The following is a 14,919-nucleotide window of genomic DNA, read 5'->3' as shown; positions in this document are numbered from 1 at the left end:
AGTGCTAAGAGGAAAGTTTATAGCAATAAACACCTACGTCAAAAAAGTAGAAAGAATTTAAATGAGCAATCTAATGAAGCACCTCAAGGAACTAGAAAACCAAGAGCAAACTAACTTAAAAATTAGCAAAAGGAAAGAAATTATAACAGAGCGCAATTAAATTAAATAGAGACTAAAAAAAATACAAAGGATCAATAAAACAAAAGCTGGTCCTTTGAAAAGATAAGCAAAATTGATAAACTGCTAGCTAGACTAACCAAGACAAGAAGACCCAAATAAATATAATCAGAAATGAAAAAGCAGACATTACAACTGATATCAAATAAAAAAGATCATCAGAGATTATTACAAATAAACAGGAAAATCTACAGGAGATGGATAAATTCCTGGAAACATAAAATTTACCCAGATTGAATCAGGCAGAAATAGAAAACCTGAATAAACCAATAATGAGCGGCAAGATTGAACCATTAACAATCAGCTTCCTAACAAAGAAAAGCCGAGGACTGGATGGATTTACTGTCAAATTCTACCAAATGTATAAAGAATTAATACCAACCCTCTTCAAACCATTCCAAAAAATTGAAGAGAAGGCAATTCTCTCTAACCCATTCTACAAGGATAGAATTACCCTGTTACCAAAATCAGACACGAATACAACCAAAAAAGAAAACTACTGGCCAATATCCCTGATGAACATAGACACAAAAATCTTCAACAAAACATGGGGAGGGGCTCAGGGAGAAAAACCTAACTTCTGAAATCACTTGTTCCATGGAGCATTTGCTGATTCCGGAGAGGACGGCCAAGAAGCTTGTGCTTTTCACAGTGTTGTGGGGTTTGGAGACATAGCAGATTGAAACTCATGGTGTTATATGTGGAAATTTAAAAAACATGGCTTAAAATTCTTTGACAGTTCTCCCATTTAGAGGTGAAGTCTGTGCCCTCTCCACTGATACCTAGGCAAGTTTGAAGCACCAGGACATAATAAAATTGTCGTAGAAGTGACACAACATCATACTTTTTGAAATTCATTGATTAAATGTATTGCAGCTTCATTATCACACTTGCTTTTTGGAGCCTGAATCAACATGTTAAAAGTCTGACTACTTTAAAGTCATCATGCTGTGAGGAAATCCAGGCCATGTTGAGAGGCTGCGTATATGTGCTCTAGTTGACTCTCAGCTGAAACTGCAAACTATAGCCAGCATCAACGGCCAGACATGTGGGTGAAGATGGCTTCTTATGGTCTATATCATGGATCCAAGAATTCAAGGAGTCATCGCTCTTTTCATAAAGAAGGTGGCTAAAAAGAAATAGATAAATAAAAAGAAAAAAAGAGCACATTAAATTGTTTGTGTTCCTGGCCAGGCGCTGTGGCTCACACCTGCAATCCCAGCACTTTGGGAGGCCAAGACGGGCGGATCAAGAGGTCAGGAGATCGAGACCATCCTGGCTAGCACGGTGAAATCCTGTCTCTACTAAAAATACAAAAAATTAGCTGGGCATGGTGGTGGGCGCCTGTAGTCCCAGCTGCTCGGGAGGCTGAGGCAGGAGAATGGCGTGAACCCAGGAGGCAGAGCTTGCAGTGAGCCGAGATCGTGCCACTGCACTCCAGCCTGGGCAACAGACTGAGACTCTGTCTCAAAAAGAAAAAAAAATTGTTTGTGTTCCTTTAAATCTAGCTCCTTACTACATTTTGCTCCGTTGTACATAAACTAATTATATCTATTGAAAATTACTAAATGGCAATTAAGAATTAGACTTTTTAGTTTAAAAGTCAAGCGTGGAAAGAATGTGTAAATAATTTAATCTCAAGTGACTATGCACAGGGAACAGTGACATATTGTATAATTAGCAGTATGACCACACTGAGCATTGCACAGAGCCTTGCAGAATTATGAAGCATAAAAAGAAATTATTGGATTTTGGAGGGTTTTCTTTTCTCTCTTCTTTTTTTGTAATTTCAATCTATATCAGTAGTGGAAAGGTCATAGCAAAATATGGAGAATCCAAATAGTAGATACAACCTGATATCTTGTGGAACAAGGCATACAACAGCAAAGCAACACCAATGAAACCAAGGACACCAAACAGTCCCCAGAGAACTCCAGCGGTCATGAGGTCTCTTCTATAGCCATCAGGTCCTGAGGAAAGAAAGCAGTGCTTCAGCCCCAGAGGTGAAAGACTTGGGCCCTTCTTATAAACGCTATATAGGGATGGTAAATACAAATTCATGTAAGAGATCATTGAAGTGTAGTCTGTACTCTTCAGGTTAGTGTGGGGAGAAGAGAAGCAACTGGACACTGAGATCACCTTCCCCCTCTTCACACACAGCAGATATCTCCAGGCTGGTGAGACACAGCCATTGTCATCAAACTCTGTATCCAGGTAACAACCACCCACCTGAGATGGAGACTGGCACTGCCTCACTGCACTGGGCCCCCAGGCCGTTGTTGGCCTCACAGGAGTAGTTTCCAGAATGTTCTGCAGTCAAAGAGAGGTTGAAGGAGGCCCCTCCTCCAGAGGGGGCCGAGCTGTTCCCCAGGGCGACATCCTCATGATAAAATCTGTACAGGATTGGGGGAGAGCCCCTCAGGGCCTCACAGTGAAGCTCCAGCAGGTCCCCTACTACAGCCTGGGCCCCAGGAGACCTGAGGGTGAGGACAGGGCGAGACACTGGAACTGACAGACACAGAGGGGCTATCAGAAAAGATTTGTGATGCTGCAATAGATTCACACACTCCCATCCTGCAGGCTCAGCAAAGGGCCTGGCCCCATGGCTGTTGCATACTTTCCATTCCCACATTCCCACTAGAACAGTTAGAGATAATTTTCTCGACAATATATTTAGACGTTTGAGGGGAATATCAGTTCTGGGTGCTGCCTACGGACACGGTCATCTGTTGTTCTCATCTGATTGTTTTCCTGTGTCCATCCAGCCCTCTTCGTATTTCTTTTTTTCTTTTGTATCCCATAATTTTTTATTAGGAAATAATTTTAAGATTTCTATAATATTATAGTTGTTCCTGGGAAAACTGATACATAGGAGCATTTCTAAGCATATATTTAGGTATATTTATTCAGCCCAGTTCAGGACTGTAGGACTGGGTTAGAACGGAAATGGCTACTTGGCTACAACACCAGGTAATTTTCCACACCAGTAAATCACCAATAACATGGCTCCAAATGTCTCCCTTTGGGTGCAATTTTGGCAAGCTAGAAACACTCTAATCACTTTGAAGGAGATGACATAAAATGAAGCAGGCTGTTACCACTATGAACCTTTTAGATCCATGACACTGCCTGGCCCAGAGCCCAAAGGTTTCATGTAATAGATGTTTTATTATCCTATCATAGGATTGCAAGAATGCTTATGCTTCATAATCAATTACAGCCCTCTTTATATTTCCTTCCACAAAAAGAAACAGTTCAGCAGTCTAACCTGCAAGGGTAACCCATTTTCAAATTGCTTTTGGTTCTCCACAGCACTAATCCCTGGGGCCTCCTGAAATTTCCTCAGGACTCCTGTGTATCATGACCTTGGTTTAGGACTTTCTGGAAGATATGAATGAGAGTGTCACTCACTTCTCACAGGGATATTCACCACCTTGCTCTGGATAGGCACATGGCCGTTGTCAGCTCTACAGTAATATTTGCCGGCATCACTCTCTTTCACAGCTGGGATCTCCAGCTCTGCGGACAGGGAACGCTGGGTTTTCTTTCCCATACTGGTTCCTGTGGCCTCTCTGTACCAGGAGAATGTGACATTTCCTGTACCCCCAGCCACTGAGCAGAGCAGGATCAGTTTTTGTCCTTCAGTCACCTGTCCCCCGGGGGCCCGGATCTCCAAGCTTACGTTAGAGACGGGGATTCCTAGATGGATATAAGATAACAGGTGAGAACTCTAAGGGAAACTCTGGGAACAGGGTTTGACTGATTCCATTCTCTAATGCAAAATGTGGGAGTGTGGAGATTGTATGGATAATCCATTATAAGCATTCCTATGGAAGTAGGGAATCTATAACAATTATCATTCAGGAATGTGGATAAAGACATTTGAATGCCCTAACCCTGGCCAATTTCGTGGGTAGTAATATTTAAAGAATTTGTGATGGATCATCCACTCCATGAGACAGGAAACTGTTCAATTTTTTGGATGAGTCACAGACACCTTTTGCACAGAATATAGAGGGGCACTGATATCTCCAGTCTTGCAGTGGAAAAGTCATTATTCCTAACAACGGTCCCAATAATAATTCCTCTATCATTCTTAATTTCAAGGTTCAACCAAATACAACTTCTCCTCTGACCACTCTGTTCATTCACATCTGCTTTTCCTGATGCTACATTGCCTTCTAATAAGTCAATTTGTGTTGCAATCTCATCATATGGAGACATTTGGAGAGCCATTAGACAGCAGGTGGTTTGCCTTTTGAAGTGTCCCACCCACTACTAAATGCCAAGGCATACAGTCAGTGATCAATGAAGTCTTGATCAATGAATATTACTTAATTAACAACAAAAAAAGAAAGATTATAAGGGGCTTAGTGCATTTCTGATTCTTATGAAGTAGGAAGCCAGGAGCAATCTGGAGGGTTTTTCTTTTTTTTTTTTTTTTTTTTTTTTTGAGACGGAGTCTTGCCCTGTCGCCCAGGCTGGAGTGCAGTGGCATGATCTCGGCTCACTGCAAGCTCCACCTCCCAGGTTCACGCCTTTCTTCTGCCTCAGCCTCCCGAGTAGCTGGGACTACAGGCGCCCACCACCACGCTCGGCTAATTTTTTGTATTTTTAGTAGAGACAGGATTTCACCGTGTTAGCCAGGATGGTCTCAATCTCCTGACCTCATGATCCGCCCGTCTCAGCCTCCCAAAGTCCTAGAATTACAGGCGTGAGCCACCACGCCCGGCCGCAACCTTGAGGGTTTTTCTAGCTTAATTTTCACTTTCCTCAAGGACAGGAGTTGAACAAAGAAACAGACTAGTACTCCAAGCTGAAGCTATAGCACTCCTATCTTTTTTCTCCAGGTTCAGCCTCACTGATACTTGCTCTGCACGTGAATCTGGGATTGGAGGCTCTGTTTTCTGATCCTGTGAGTCACCGTTTCTGCCTCACACCAGTAAGACCCTGTGTCTTCACTCCACATGGCAGAAATCTGGAGCTCCGGAGAGCTGCTCCAGCCTGACCCCAGGACCTGGTTTTCTCTGAAGAAGCAGAACTGGAGTTGAACATCCAACCTCTGTGGAGAGCGCCGGGTCTCACATTTCAGGCTCACTGGACCCCCTTCGATGGGCTGGAAGGAGCTGGCAGTCAGCACAGGATGTTGAAAGAGCTCTAGAGAGAAGGATCACAATAGTCCCCAAAGCAGTGACAGCTAAGATTCCTGCTGAAAAGCCTCTGGTAAGAAGCAACCCCAGCAAACAGGACATTCAGAGCTAGACACCTCTCACCCATCATGGCTCCTTTGATGGTCAAACCACAAGCACTCCCGTCTATATTTAGCCCATGAGCAGCTTTCCCCTACCCAGTACCCACCCTGCCTTGCTGCCATGGTCTCTTACCCAGCTCATCCCCAGAAGTGAGGGTTTTACCTTGGACTTTTATCTTTACTATATTTGAACTTTTATCCCGGAAAAGGAATTGTCCTTTGGTACTACAGAAATAGTTACCACTGTCACTTAAAACTGCACTTTGGATAAGGAAATCTGAGAATTTTTTGAAAATAGATAACTCTTTGTTATCCTTGTGGTAAGCCATCTTCTGAATTGTCCAGTTCTGTTCTCCCTGGCATTTCAGAACTATGCTGTCTCCTTCGAAGACAGAAGAGGGCGCCACAAGGGTCAGCGAATCTGCAAGAGAAGGAGGGAAACCAGATTTGCCATTTCTGCAGAGAACCCAGACAGACTCCATTGGCAGTGAGGTGGTCTCAGGCATAGCCTCTACTGCCTTAGACAAGATGGAGGTTCCAATCTATGCCTTAATTACTGAGAGTTTCATCCCGTGTTTCCTGAGGGGATATCTTAGCTTGTGCTGCTATCACAAAATTTGATAAACTGAGTGGCTTATCAGTAACAGAGATTTATTTCTCACAATTCTGGAGGCTGAAAGTCTGAGGTCAGGGTGCAGCATTGTCAGGTTGTGATGACGGCCATCTTCTAGGCTGCAGACTGCCAACTTTTCGCTCTACCATCACATGGTGGAAAACTAATCAGCTAACTCTCTGGCCTCTTCTTATAAAAGCGTTAGTCCTATTCATGAGGGTTCCACCGTCACGACCTTATTACCTCCCAAAGGCTCCACCTACAAATACCATCACATTGGGATTAGGGTTTCAACATATGAATTTGAGGGAGATACAAACATTCAGTCTATTGCAGAGGTGTCAAGGTAAACATGGTTTTTCAATGTTCATGAAGGAGTGTTCTGATAAACACCTCATCTTCAGCTTTCTCCATCGGTGACACCACACAGGGAAACCATTGTCCTTAGTGGGCACTTTATTTTTTCATCCCCCATGCCTTCATCCAGCCCTCAGAGCTTTATACTGTGTTATAAATTCAGGTCCCATCCCCTCTCCTTGCCTCATCAGATAAAACCATCAAGTGGCATAGATTATTTGGAATATGCCAGTTACTGGAATAAGATCCAGTATCTTTAATTATCTACTTGAATTCTCTACTTGAATGCCTTCAGAAAATTTTTCTCATCCATTTAGTGAAGTAGAGATTATTTTTAATCCAAGGCTCAGTTCCTAGAGACTGATCATATAAGAAAAAAGCTATTGCCAAAGACAAACGTCCTCGCCAGAGGTTGCTTTCCTTAAATTGGTCACAGGTTCTCTAATTTTGACCCTGTCACTTCATTTATTTATGGTACCAGACTATGTTTTGTGTCTATGACATCTTCATATTTTATGATTATAGTAGAGGATTCTGACCACAAAGTAAGGAATTAAGTTATATCTCAAATAAAAACCTTTCCTATCACTATTCAATTGCATCATGACTGTCAGATGTGTAGTAGAAGGAAGCAGAAGTCAATAAAATAAGAGATATGATGACTCATAAAATACTACTGCAGAGCTACAGCCAAAAAGCCACAGGAAATCTGTGGCGTTTGGAAGTATAATTTTTGGCAAAATGTATGGTTTGCTACTGGCTATTTCAGCAGAACCAGAATTACTTGTTGGACATTGGGGAACAATCTGATTTTATATATGTATTATATATATATATATATTTATGTATTTATTATATATATGTTTATTTATTATTTATATATATTTATTTATAAATTATTTTTTATATATATTTATATATATATATAATTAGCAGGGCAGAAAAGATTGGTTGGAGAAACAGTTAACTTAATTAGGAGTTAACAGTTAATTAGTTAATAAGGAGAAACAATTAACTTAATTCAAGACTTGTGGCCTCCTTTGCAAATGGATACTAGATCTCATGGAAACTCCACCGTGGGACTCGGAATCAAGCCAACTTTTAAACCACTGATACAGTTTTCCTCCACAAACAGGAAAGATTCCTGTGGAGAACACCACTGGGGATAGGAAGAGGAGTCATGATTAGAGACACTGTTGGAAACGGCATGACAGGCAGCCTCGCTGGCTCTGGCTGCCAATGACAAAGTGAGACTTTGAGTTGGTCGTTAGGAATTATTCATATCCTCAAACTGCTTGGTAAGAGGCAGACTGCCCCAAGAGCAAGCCCAAGGATGGAGAGCAGTGAGGAGTGGATGATCATGAGTCCATAACAGCAGACCAGCAAGTGGGAGCAGCAGGGTGAGCCGGCTTGCAGCTCCGAGAAGAATCTGCTTGGAGAGACGCTAAAGCTCAGAGGCCTGGAAGTGAAGATGCGGCCAGAGAGAGTCATCGTCACCACTAGGAGATACTGATTGATTTCAGTTCTCACAACGTTTAACCTAGTGATGAAGAGCCAGATCACACTGTTTTGAATCCAAGTCTACTATTATTAGCTGTGTGATACTGGACAAAGCACTTTACTCTTTGGACCTTGGTTTTGTAACCAAGTATCCTATTTTTCTAAGAAAAAAAGAAGTATTTTTACCTTTTTCTTTTTTTTATTGTACTTTAAGTTTTAGGGTACATGTGCACAATGTGCAGGTTTGTTACATATGTATCCATGTGCCATGTTGGTGTGCTGCACCCATTAACTCATCATTTAGCATTAGGTGTATCTCCTGATGCTATCCCTCACCTTTTTCATGCAATTATAATTTTTACCTTCTCTCCATCATCCACTCCTTGCACTGAAAGCATATCTAGCTATGTGTTTACTTAAGAGGTTCCAGAGACAGAAACTCGAAGCAAACCAGGTGCCTCTAGAACTCTCTCTCACCAGAAGATTGCCTCAATTTACAACCTAGTTCTGCCCACACTGGTGCCAGCCAAATCACTTGACAGATGACATCCAAAGCAAGTCATGTAGACTTGCACCACCTCACTCCCTCCCCTGCATGCTGTTCACACCAAGTCCCCCTTTAAAAGGCCTTGCCTTCTGCCCCAGAAGTAGAAGTGGTACCCTCAAGGCGGAAGCCTGTACTACTTCCCCTCAGCTAAGTTTTGGAATTAAAAAGTCACTTTCTTTCTACCAGATCTCTCTCTCTTTTTAATTGGACTTTGCAAGCAATGAGCAGCTGGACCTGAGTTCAGTTACAGTTTCTCATCTGAGAAATGGAACAACAAAGGGCATTTGCCTCTCATCGGCTGTCTTAAGGATTCTGTGAGAGAAGCACACAATGGTGCTGGCATTTATGGACCACTCAGTGAGCCACAAATCTCACAGCCTTAATGGGGGATGTCTTTGTTGCAGAAGCTAATGATGGCTGAGGAGGAATAAGAGGTCATCATAACTGCACTTCAAGAGCAACCAAAATAATGGGTTTCAGGTCTGTGAGATGGGGTGGACTCGGGAATACTGAATAAATGAAGGTGACTTGAAGTCAAACCCTCTGAGAGTGATGTCCTACCTATAGGGTAGACATAAGTTAGTCCATAGTTTCATATCGGGGGACCCCAAAGAGTCATAATGGGTTTGTGTGACAGTTTGTATCCACTTGCTTCTAGCATGGCTGTGATGGCTCCAATGCCAACCACCTGGCAGTTTGGAGGCCTCAGCAGAAGTGTGCTGGCTCTATGCTGGCTGTCACTGTGGTGCAGCCTCAAGAGTTCTAATCTGTGTGCACCATTAGCAGAGTGCAAGGAGTCAGAGGCCCTAGAAGGGGAGGGCAACAAGTCCCAAAGCTGACTTTTTCATCCTCAGGGCGTTCCAAATCCTCCAGCAACTGGCTAAGAGTGGCTCTACCTACAGAGGTGCCCAGTAGAATCGTGCTGACCCCCAGAGAGTACAGAGGAGACCTGCAGTGGAGGGACAGTGGTGAGGGCAGGAAAAAGGGTAGGTTGTGAACAAGAAATTCTTAGGCAAAGCAAATAAATAGAAGCACAAAGATTTAACTCAGGGCAAGATGTACAGGACTGAATAATGTTTTTTCACAAGAATTTCAGTGAAAAATATCTTTACCAGAGCAACAGCAAAAACTAAAAGCAAACGGTATTTCTCAAAGCTTTGCAAGGGCAAGGTCCCAGGTGGTGAGTGCAGTGTATGGGTGGGGCTGAAAAGAGGAAATGGGGTAGAAGACTACGTTGAGGCAATGGATGGGGACAGAAAGACATTTTCAGCTGCTCTGCTGAATAGCATTTTCAAACCTTGCAGGGGATTGTAATTCTCAACAGGCCAGAAACTTTTCCCCAGAGACGAGACTGGGGTTCAGAGGCCAAGTGACTGCCCAGCCTGCATAGCAGGTATATAGCACAGCCATGATTTCAATTTGGTCTTTCTGGCTATATATGTCCTGTTCTTTCCAGTACATCATGCTGAACTAAGTTCTCTCTTACTCTTTTTAAAAAGAAAAGATCTCAAACTTCTGAAGAACATCTCAGTTTTCTGAGAAACTCTTGCTAAAGGAAAAGAAAGAGAATGAAGTGGCTGTTGCCCTGTTCTCTGAATGGTCATAAGTGATTCACTTCAGGGAGCCTGCTGTCTTGGTATGATTCCACTAATGGTCAGAAACCTCCTGAGTATTGATCGAGGGTTCCTCTAATTTCCATCCAGACAGACGGTGGAGTGATGGGTATCACAGGGTGGGACTCCGGGACCTTATGTGGGACAAAATGAATGCAAGAGACCAGACTTGCTCCTGAGCAAGTTCCAGGTAGGACCCCTGAATGTCTCCCTGGACACTCTTGTTCCATTCAAGGTGAGAGCGGGATCTGCTTTTCCCCACACTGTTACTTAGAGCCCAAAGAGCCCCTTCCACTTGGTAGCCAGCATTCAATGGGCAAGGGAACAATTCTCCCTTTCTTTAGATTTTGTCTTGGCTCATGTGAAGATTCTGTATATAGAATAAAATATTTTTCCCATTGACTTCCTTCACTGAGCACAGATTTAACTCAGAAAGAGTGAAATAAAATTAGCTTTATTTCACTCTTTATGATTAGAACAGTAATACATGAATTTTCAAAAAATCAAAACTAAATACTAAATCTAGAGTGCGGGTTGGCAAATTCTGGCCTGTGAGCTGGCCAACACTGTTTTGGTAAATAAAATGTTATTGGAACACAGCCATCCTCATTCATTTACATATGGTCTTTAGTTGTTTCCCTGCTACCACAGCAATGGCATTGAGTAGTTATGGCATACACCTGAAAAGCTTAGCCTATTTACTCTCTTGCCTTTTACAGGAAAAGCTTGCTGACTCCTGAGCTAGAGCTAGAGAAGCAATGAGGACACATGTTTATTCTGACCCTGCAGAAGTTTGTAGTTCTGATACATTCCTCTATAAATAACTGTTTTCAGAGCTGTGAAAACATTCAGCATTCAGCCAGACAATAATGAGGCATTGCAGTCCTATGGGCAGGAAAACAATTCTCTCCAAATTGTTCTTCTCTTCAATCTGCATGCCTTCTTTCAGATGTTACTGCCCTTCTTAAAGCCAGGCTTTTAAAGAAGAGGCAAGCATGTGGGGTCTTGAGAAGGCTAGGTGGTACCTGGTCACCCAAACGTGCAAGCGGTGTTGGAAACAGGCTGCGTGACCTCACAACATGTCAGTCTAGAGGGCAGTAATATTAGGACATCTTCACAGGCTTCCCAGAGCCACCTCTATAGAATCCTGGGGTAGCTGGGTGACTGATATGCCAGAGACCAAGAACAACAAAGACAAGGAGGACTCACCTGCCCGTTCAGTGACTGCAGCTGTGAGGAGATCAAAAGCCAGAAATTAGCACACAGCATTCACCCTCATAATTTATAAATTTATATTGCTCTGGTAAATTGCTCAAAAACTTCTTTCCATTTTTCCTTTCTTTTCTATTTCCCTAATCTCTCATTACTAACAATTCAATCTCCCTCGAGCACACATCTAACTGTCATTCATTGTAGTCACAAGGCAAGTTGCAAACCCAACGCTTGACTAAAGGGATTGTCGAAAATACCCACATTGGATATTTAGTGACTCTTCTTGATTTCATTTTCCTTCCACCGTCCCCACCACTCTATCTCACACTCAAACTTTTCAAGTGGTAGACCGACATGACAACATGATCACAAAGGGCTCATCAGGAAACATACATTGTGAGAGTTCCAAGAAATCAATAAATCAGTCTCTTTCCTATGGCCATATTTCACGTTAAAGCCCTTTTATTCCAATAACAAATATTTATTTAGTGCCTACACAGCATAGAGAAAGGGATCTTATTTACTCTCTCACCCAAGCTGGAGTACAATGACATGATCTTGGCTCACCACAACCTCCACTTCTCGGGTTCAAGTAATTCTCCTGCCTCAGCTTCCCGAGCGAGTAGCTGGAATTACTCGTGCCCACCACCACGCCTGGCTAATTTTTGTATTTTTAGTAGAGACGAGGTTTCACCATGTTGGCCGGGGTGGTCTCGAACTCCTGACCTCAGGTGATCCACCCGCCTTGGACTCCCAAAGTTCTAGGATTACAGGTATGAGCCACCACACTCACCCAGGAATCTTATTTTCTAGCAGCAGCTGTCATCTCCCTCGTTGTCCATGATTAAACAGAGGAATATTAGCAAAAGGTCTCAATGCATCTGCTGAACCCAAATCTTATAGATAACAATTGAATAATCGGTGTTCATGGAGGAGAAGGGCAGTGCTAAATGCTAATATTATGAACATTTTACTATGAGAACATTATATTACTCAATGAGATCTAAGATATCAAAATAGAAATTCATGACCAGCAAATGGTAAAGTGGTCCACCTTGAGTGTTAAGCATTGTGCTTAATGCTTAATGGATGTGCTGCAAATTCACTGTCCCCAGCCTACTTCTTTGCATCTGCCTCTGAAGCCCAAGCTGCAGGCAGGACCTGAGCATCCCCACCAGTCCCTGGGCTCTGATAAAACCTCCGACCTTTCGGGAGCAGTAGACCTCATTCGGCTGCCACTTCGCTTCTCAGTCAAAGTATTGAACTCACCAAAGATGACCAGCAATGACCACAGCAGCATGAGGACCTAATCCAACTATTTGAAAAGAGATGTACTCTTGGCCACCAACTGGAGCCTCTGAGCAGGCGGTGAAATGTGCTTTTCAGAATAGGTTTTGTATAATTAGCAAAAAAGGAAGTAGAATAGTGCCACAGTGTTTAACCATTATCTTTGTCCTGGAAGGGCTAAAACAATTATATCTGATCCTCTCAATGCCAGAGAAATTTTGTGTCTTGACACTCATGATGATACTTAGCATTTACATATGAGTTGCAATGAGTCAGACACAGTTCTAAGTGCCTTGTGCTTACAGTTTATTTATTACCTTCAGCAAGTTTCTGAAGGCACTATCCCCTTTCACATGATTGAGGAAATTGAGGCACTAGTAAAGGTAAGTGTCTCAGTCCATTGGGGCTGCTATAAAGAATACCTTAGACTGAGAAATTTATAAACAACATGACTTTATCACTCATAGTTCAAGAGGCTGGGAAGTTTAAGATCAAGGCACCAGTAGATTCAGTGCCTGATGAGGGCCTGTTTCTCACAGATGGTGTCCTCTATGTGTCTTCACATGATGGAAGGGGCAAACAAGCTCCCTCAAGCCTCTTTTACAAGGAGACTAATCCTTTTCGTAAGAGTTCCACCCTCATGACCCCTAAAGGGTCATGTAATAAAAGGTGGGTACCTTTTATTACTATTGCATTGAGGATTAAGTATCAACATAAGAATTTTGCCAGGACACAAACATTCAGACCATAGCAGCCAGTAAAATGACCAAGATCAGCTTTGTCAATTTCTAGTAGTAACAGATCTGGGATTCAAACCCAGGCAGCCCAGTTCCACAGTCTGGCTCTTAAACATTGTGCCCTACTATCTTGATATATTGCTTCTCAAGGTTCTTAAAATAATAAGGCCATTGTTTCAATAGCTCATATTTCTTAAGTAAAACTTTTCTTAGCCATTCACTGACTTTCTAGAATGAGATTTTACTAAACTTCAAAACACTTGCATTATATTGCTGAAAACATTGCCATCTTTCTAATTTGTAATCAAAATATTGCCTATTTCTAATCTGCATTGCTTTTTGTACCTCAGGCTGATCCTAATACAGTTATCTCACACAAAGCAAAGCATGTGTTATGTGAACACCTATTATCACGCTCACTTTGATTAGATGTAGTCCCGGTGGATGTTGTCTCATAAATGAACCTTATGCAGGATGAAACTCTAAACCAAAACATCACAGGTGCTTATAAATGAGGGACTGACTGAAAATATTCATAGACTCAATGTTACCTGTTCAGGTACTTAACATTTACCTGAATACTTAACATTGAATTTTTACCAGTTGGATACTTAACATTTTATTCTCACTATTATCATAGTTTTACTTTGAGAAATGCTAATATTTATATGTGATGGTCATTAAAGCCTTGCTTATAATAATGTAAAAAGAAAATACTAAAAATATGTCACAAGGAGAGATGTATGTTAAAAATAAGTTATGTGTCAAATGCTGTGGAAAACCAAACAGCCGTTAAAATAATTCTGTGGAATAATATTTAATAGCAAGATAAGATATCTAGGATATATGATTAAGAAAAAAGTGGGCCGGGTGTGGTGGCTCACGCCTGTAATCCCAGCACTGTGGGAGGCTGAGGCAGGCAGATCACGAGGTCAGGAGATTGAGACCATCCTGGCTAACACGGTGAAACCCCGTCTGTACCAAAAATACAAGAAATTAGCCTGGCGTGGTGGCAGGCGCCTGTAGTCCCAGCTACTCGGGAGGCTGAGGCAGGAGAATGGTGCAAACCCGGGAGGCAGAGCTTGCAGTGAGCCAATATCGTGCCACTGCACTCCAGCCTGGGTGACAGAGCGAGACTCCATCTCAAAAAAAAAAAAAAGAAAAAAAAAAGAAAAGAAAAAAGTGGCTGCAGAGTGCACTTTATCTGCTGCACATCATCCCCTGCTCTCCAATAAAAAGTGTCTGAGACAATTAGCACCACAGAGTTACTGTAATTATATCCAAAAAATCTAATTAAAGGTGATTTTTATTTTCCTCATTTTGCTTATCTGTGTATTCTAGTATTCTTACAATAAACATATGCTATTTATGTACTTTTTAAAGATTCATTAAAAAAACTAGGTTTTATGGCCTCTCTCATCTTAAAGTGTTGAAAACAATACTACTTTAACTTTCTGCACAGACAAATGGTTTGTATGTGTTTGAAAGTGTAAGTTACTCTTTCCCAGGACCAAAGCTAGTCACTGATCTTATCATCAAGTCTTGCCTACTGAATGGGTTTCTAGGTGACCTATAATTCCTTCCCATTCTGACCAACCTGGAAGCTATAGAAATTTTTTGGATGG

At 42.0% G+C, this 14,919-nt stretch overlaps 1 protein-coding gene across 2 annotated transcripts in view; it reads right to left on the bottom strand.

Moving 5' to 3' along the window:
* Positions 1-12,629, bottom strand: part of FCRL2 (Fc receptor like 2) — a 31,195-nt gene extending 18,566 nt beyond the window's left edge. For both annotated transcript variants that reach the window (XM_032151914.2, XM_032151915.1), the window contains exons 1-7: positions 12,540-12,629; positions 11,268-11,288; positions 5,592-5,849; positions 5,050-5,334; positions 3,589-3,876; positions 2,407-2,685; positions 2,031-2,147 (exon numbers count right to left, since the gene is read on the bottom strand). In XM_032151914.2, coding sequence (XP_032007805.1) covers positions 2,031-2,147; positions 2,407-2,685; positions 3,589-3,876; positions 5,050-5,334; positions 5,592-5,849; positions 11,268-11,288; positions 12,540-12,570 — 1,279 coding nt within the window. In that variant the 5' untranslated portion in view covers positions 12,571-12,629. The remainder of the gene's footprint in view (positions 1-2,030; positions 2,148-2,406; positions 2,686-3,588; positions 3,877-5,049; positions 5,335-5,591; positions 5,850-11,267; positions 11,289-12,539) is intronic.
* Positions 12,630-14,919: the final 2,290 nt, after the last annotated feature.

Source organism: Hylobates moloch, unplaced genomic scaffold (genome assembly GCF_009828535.3).
Source record: "Hylobates moloch isolate HMO894 unplaced genomic scaffold, HMol_V3 SCAFFOLD_5, whole genome shotgun sequence".
In the NCBI taxonomy this organism is placed as follows: domain Eukaryota; kingdom Metazoa; phylum Chordata; class Mammalia; order Primates; family Hylobatidae; genus Hylobates; species Hylobates moloch.
Note: the sequence above shows the minus strand (reverse complement) of the source record. Positions and strands in the feature narration are given on the sequence as shown.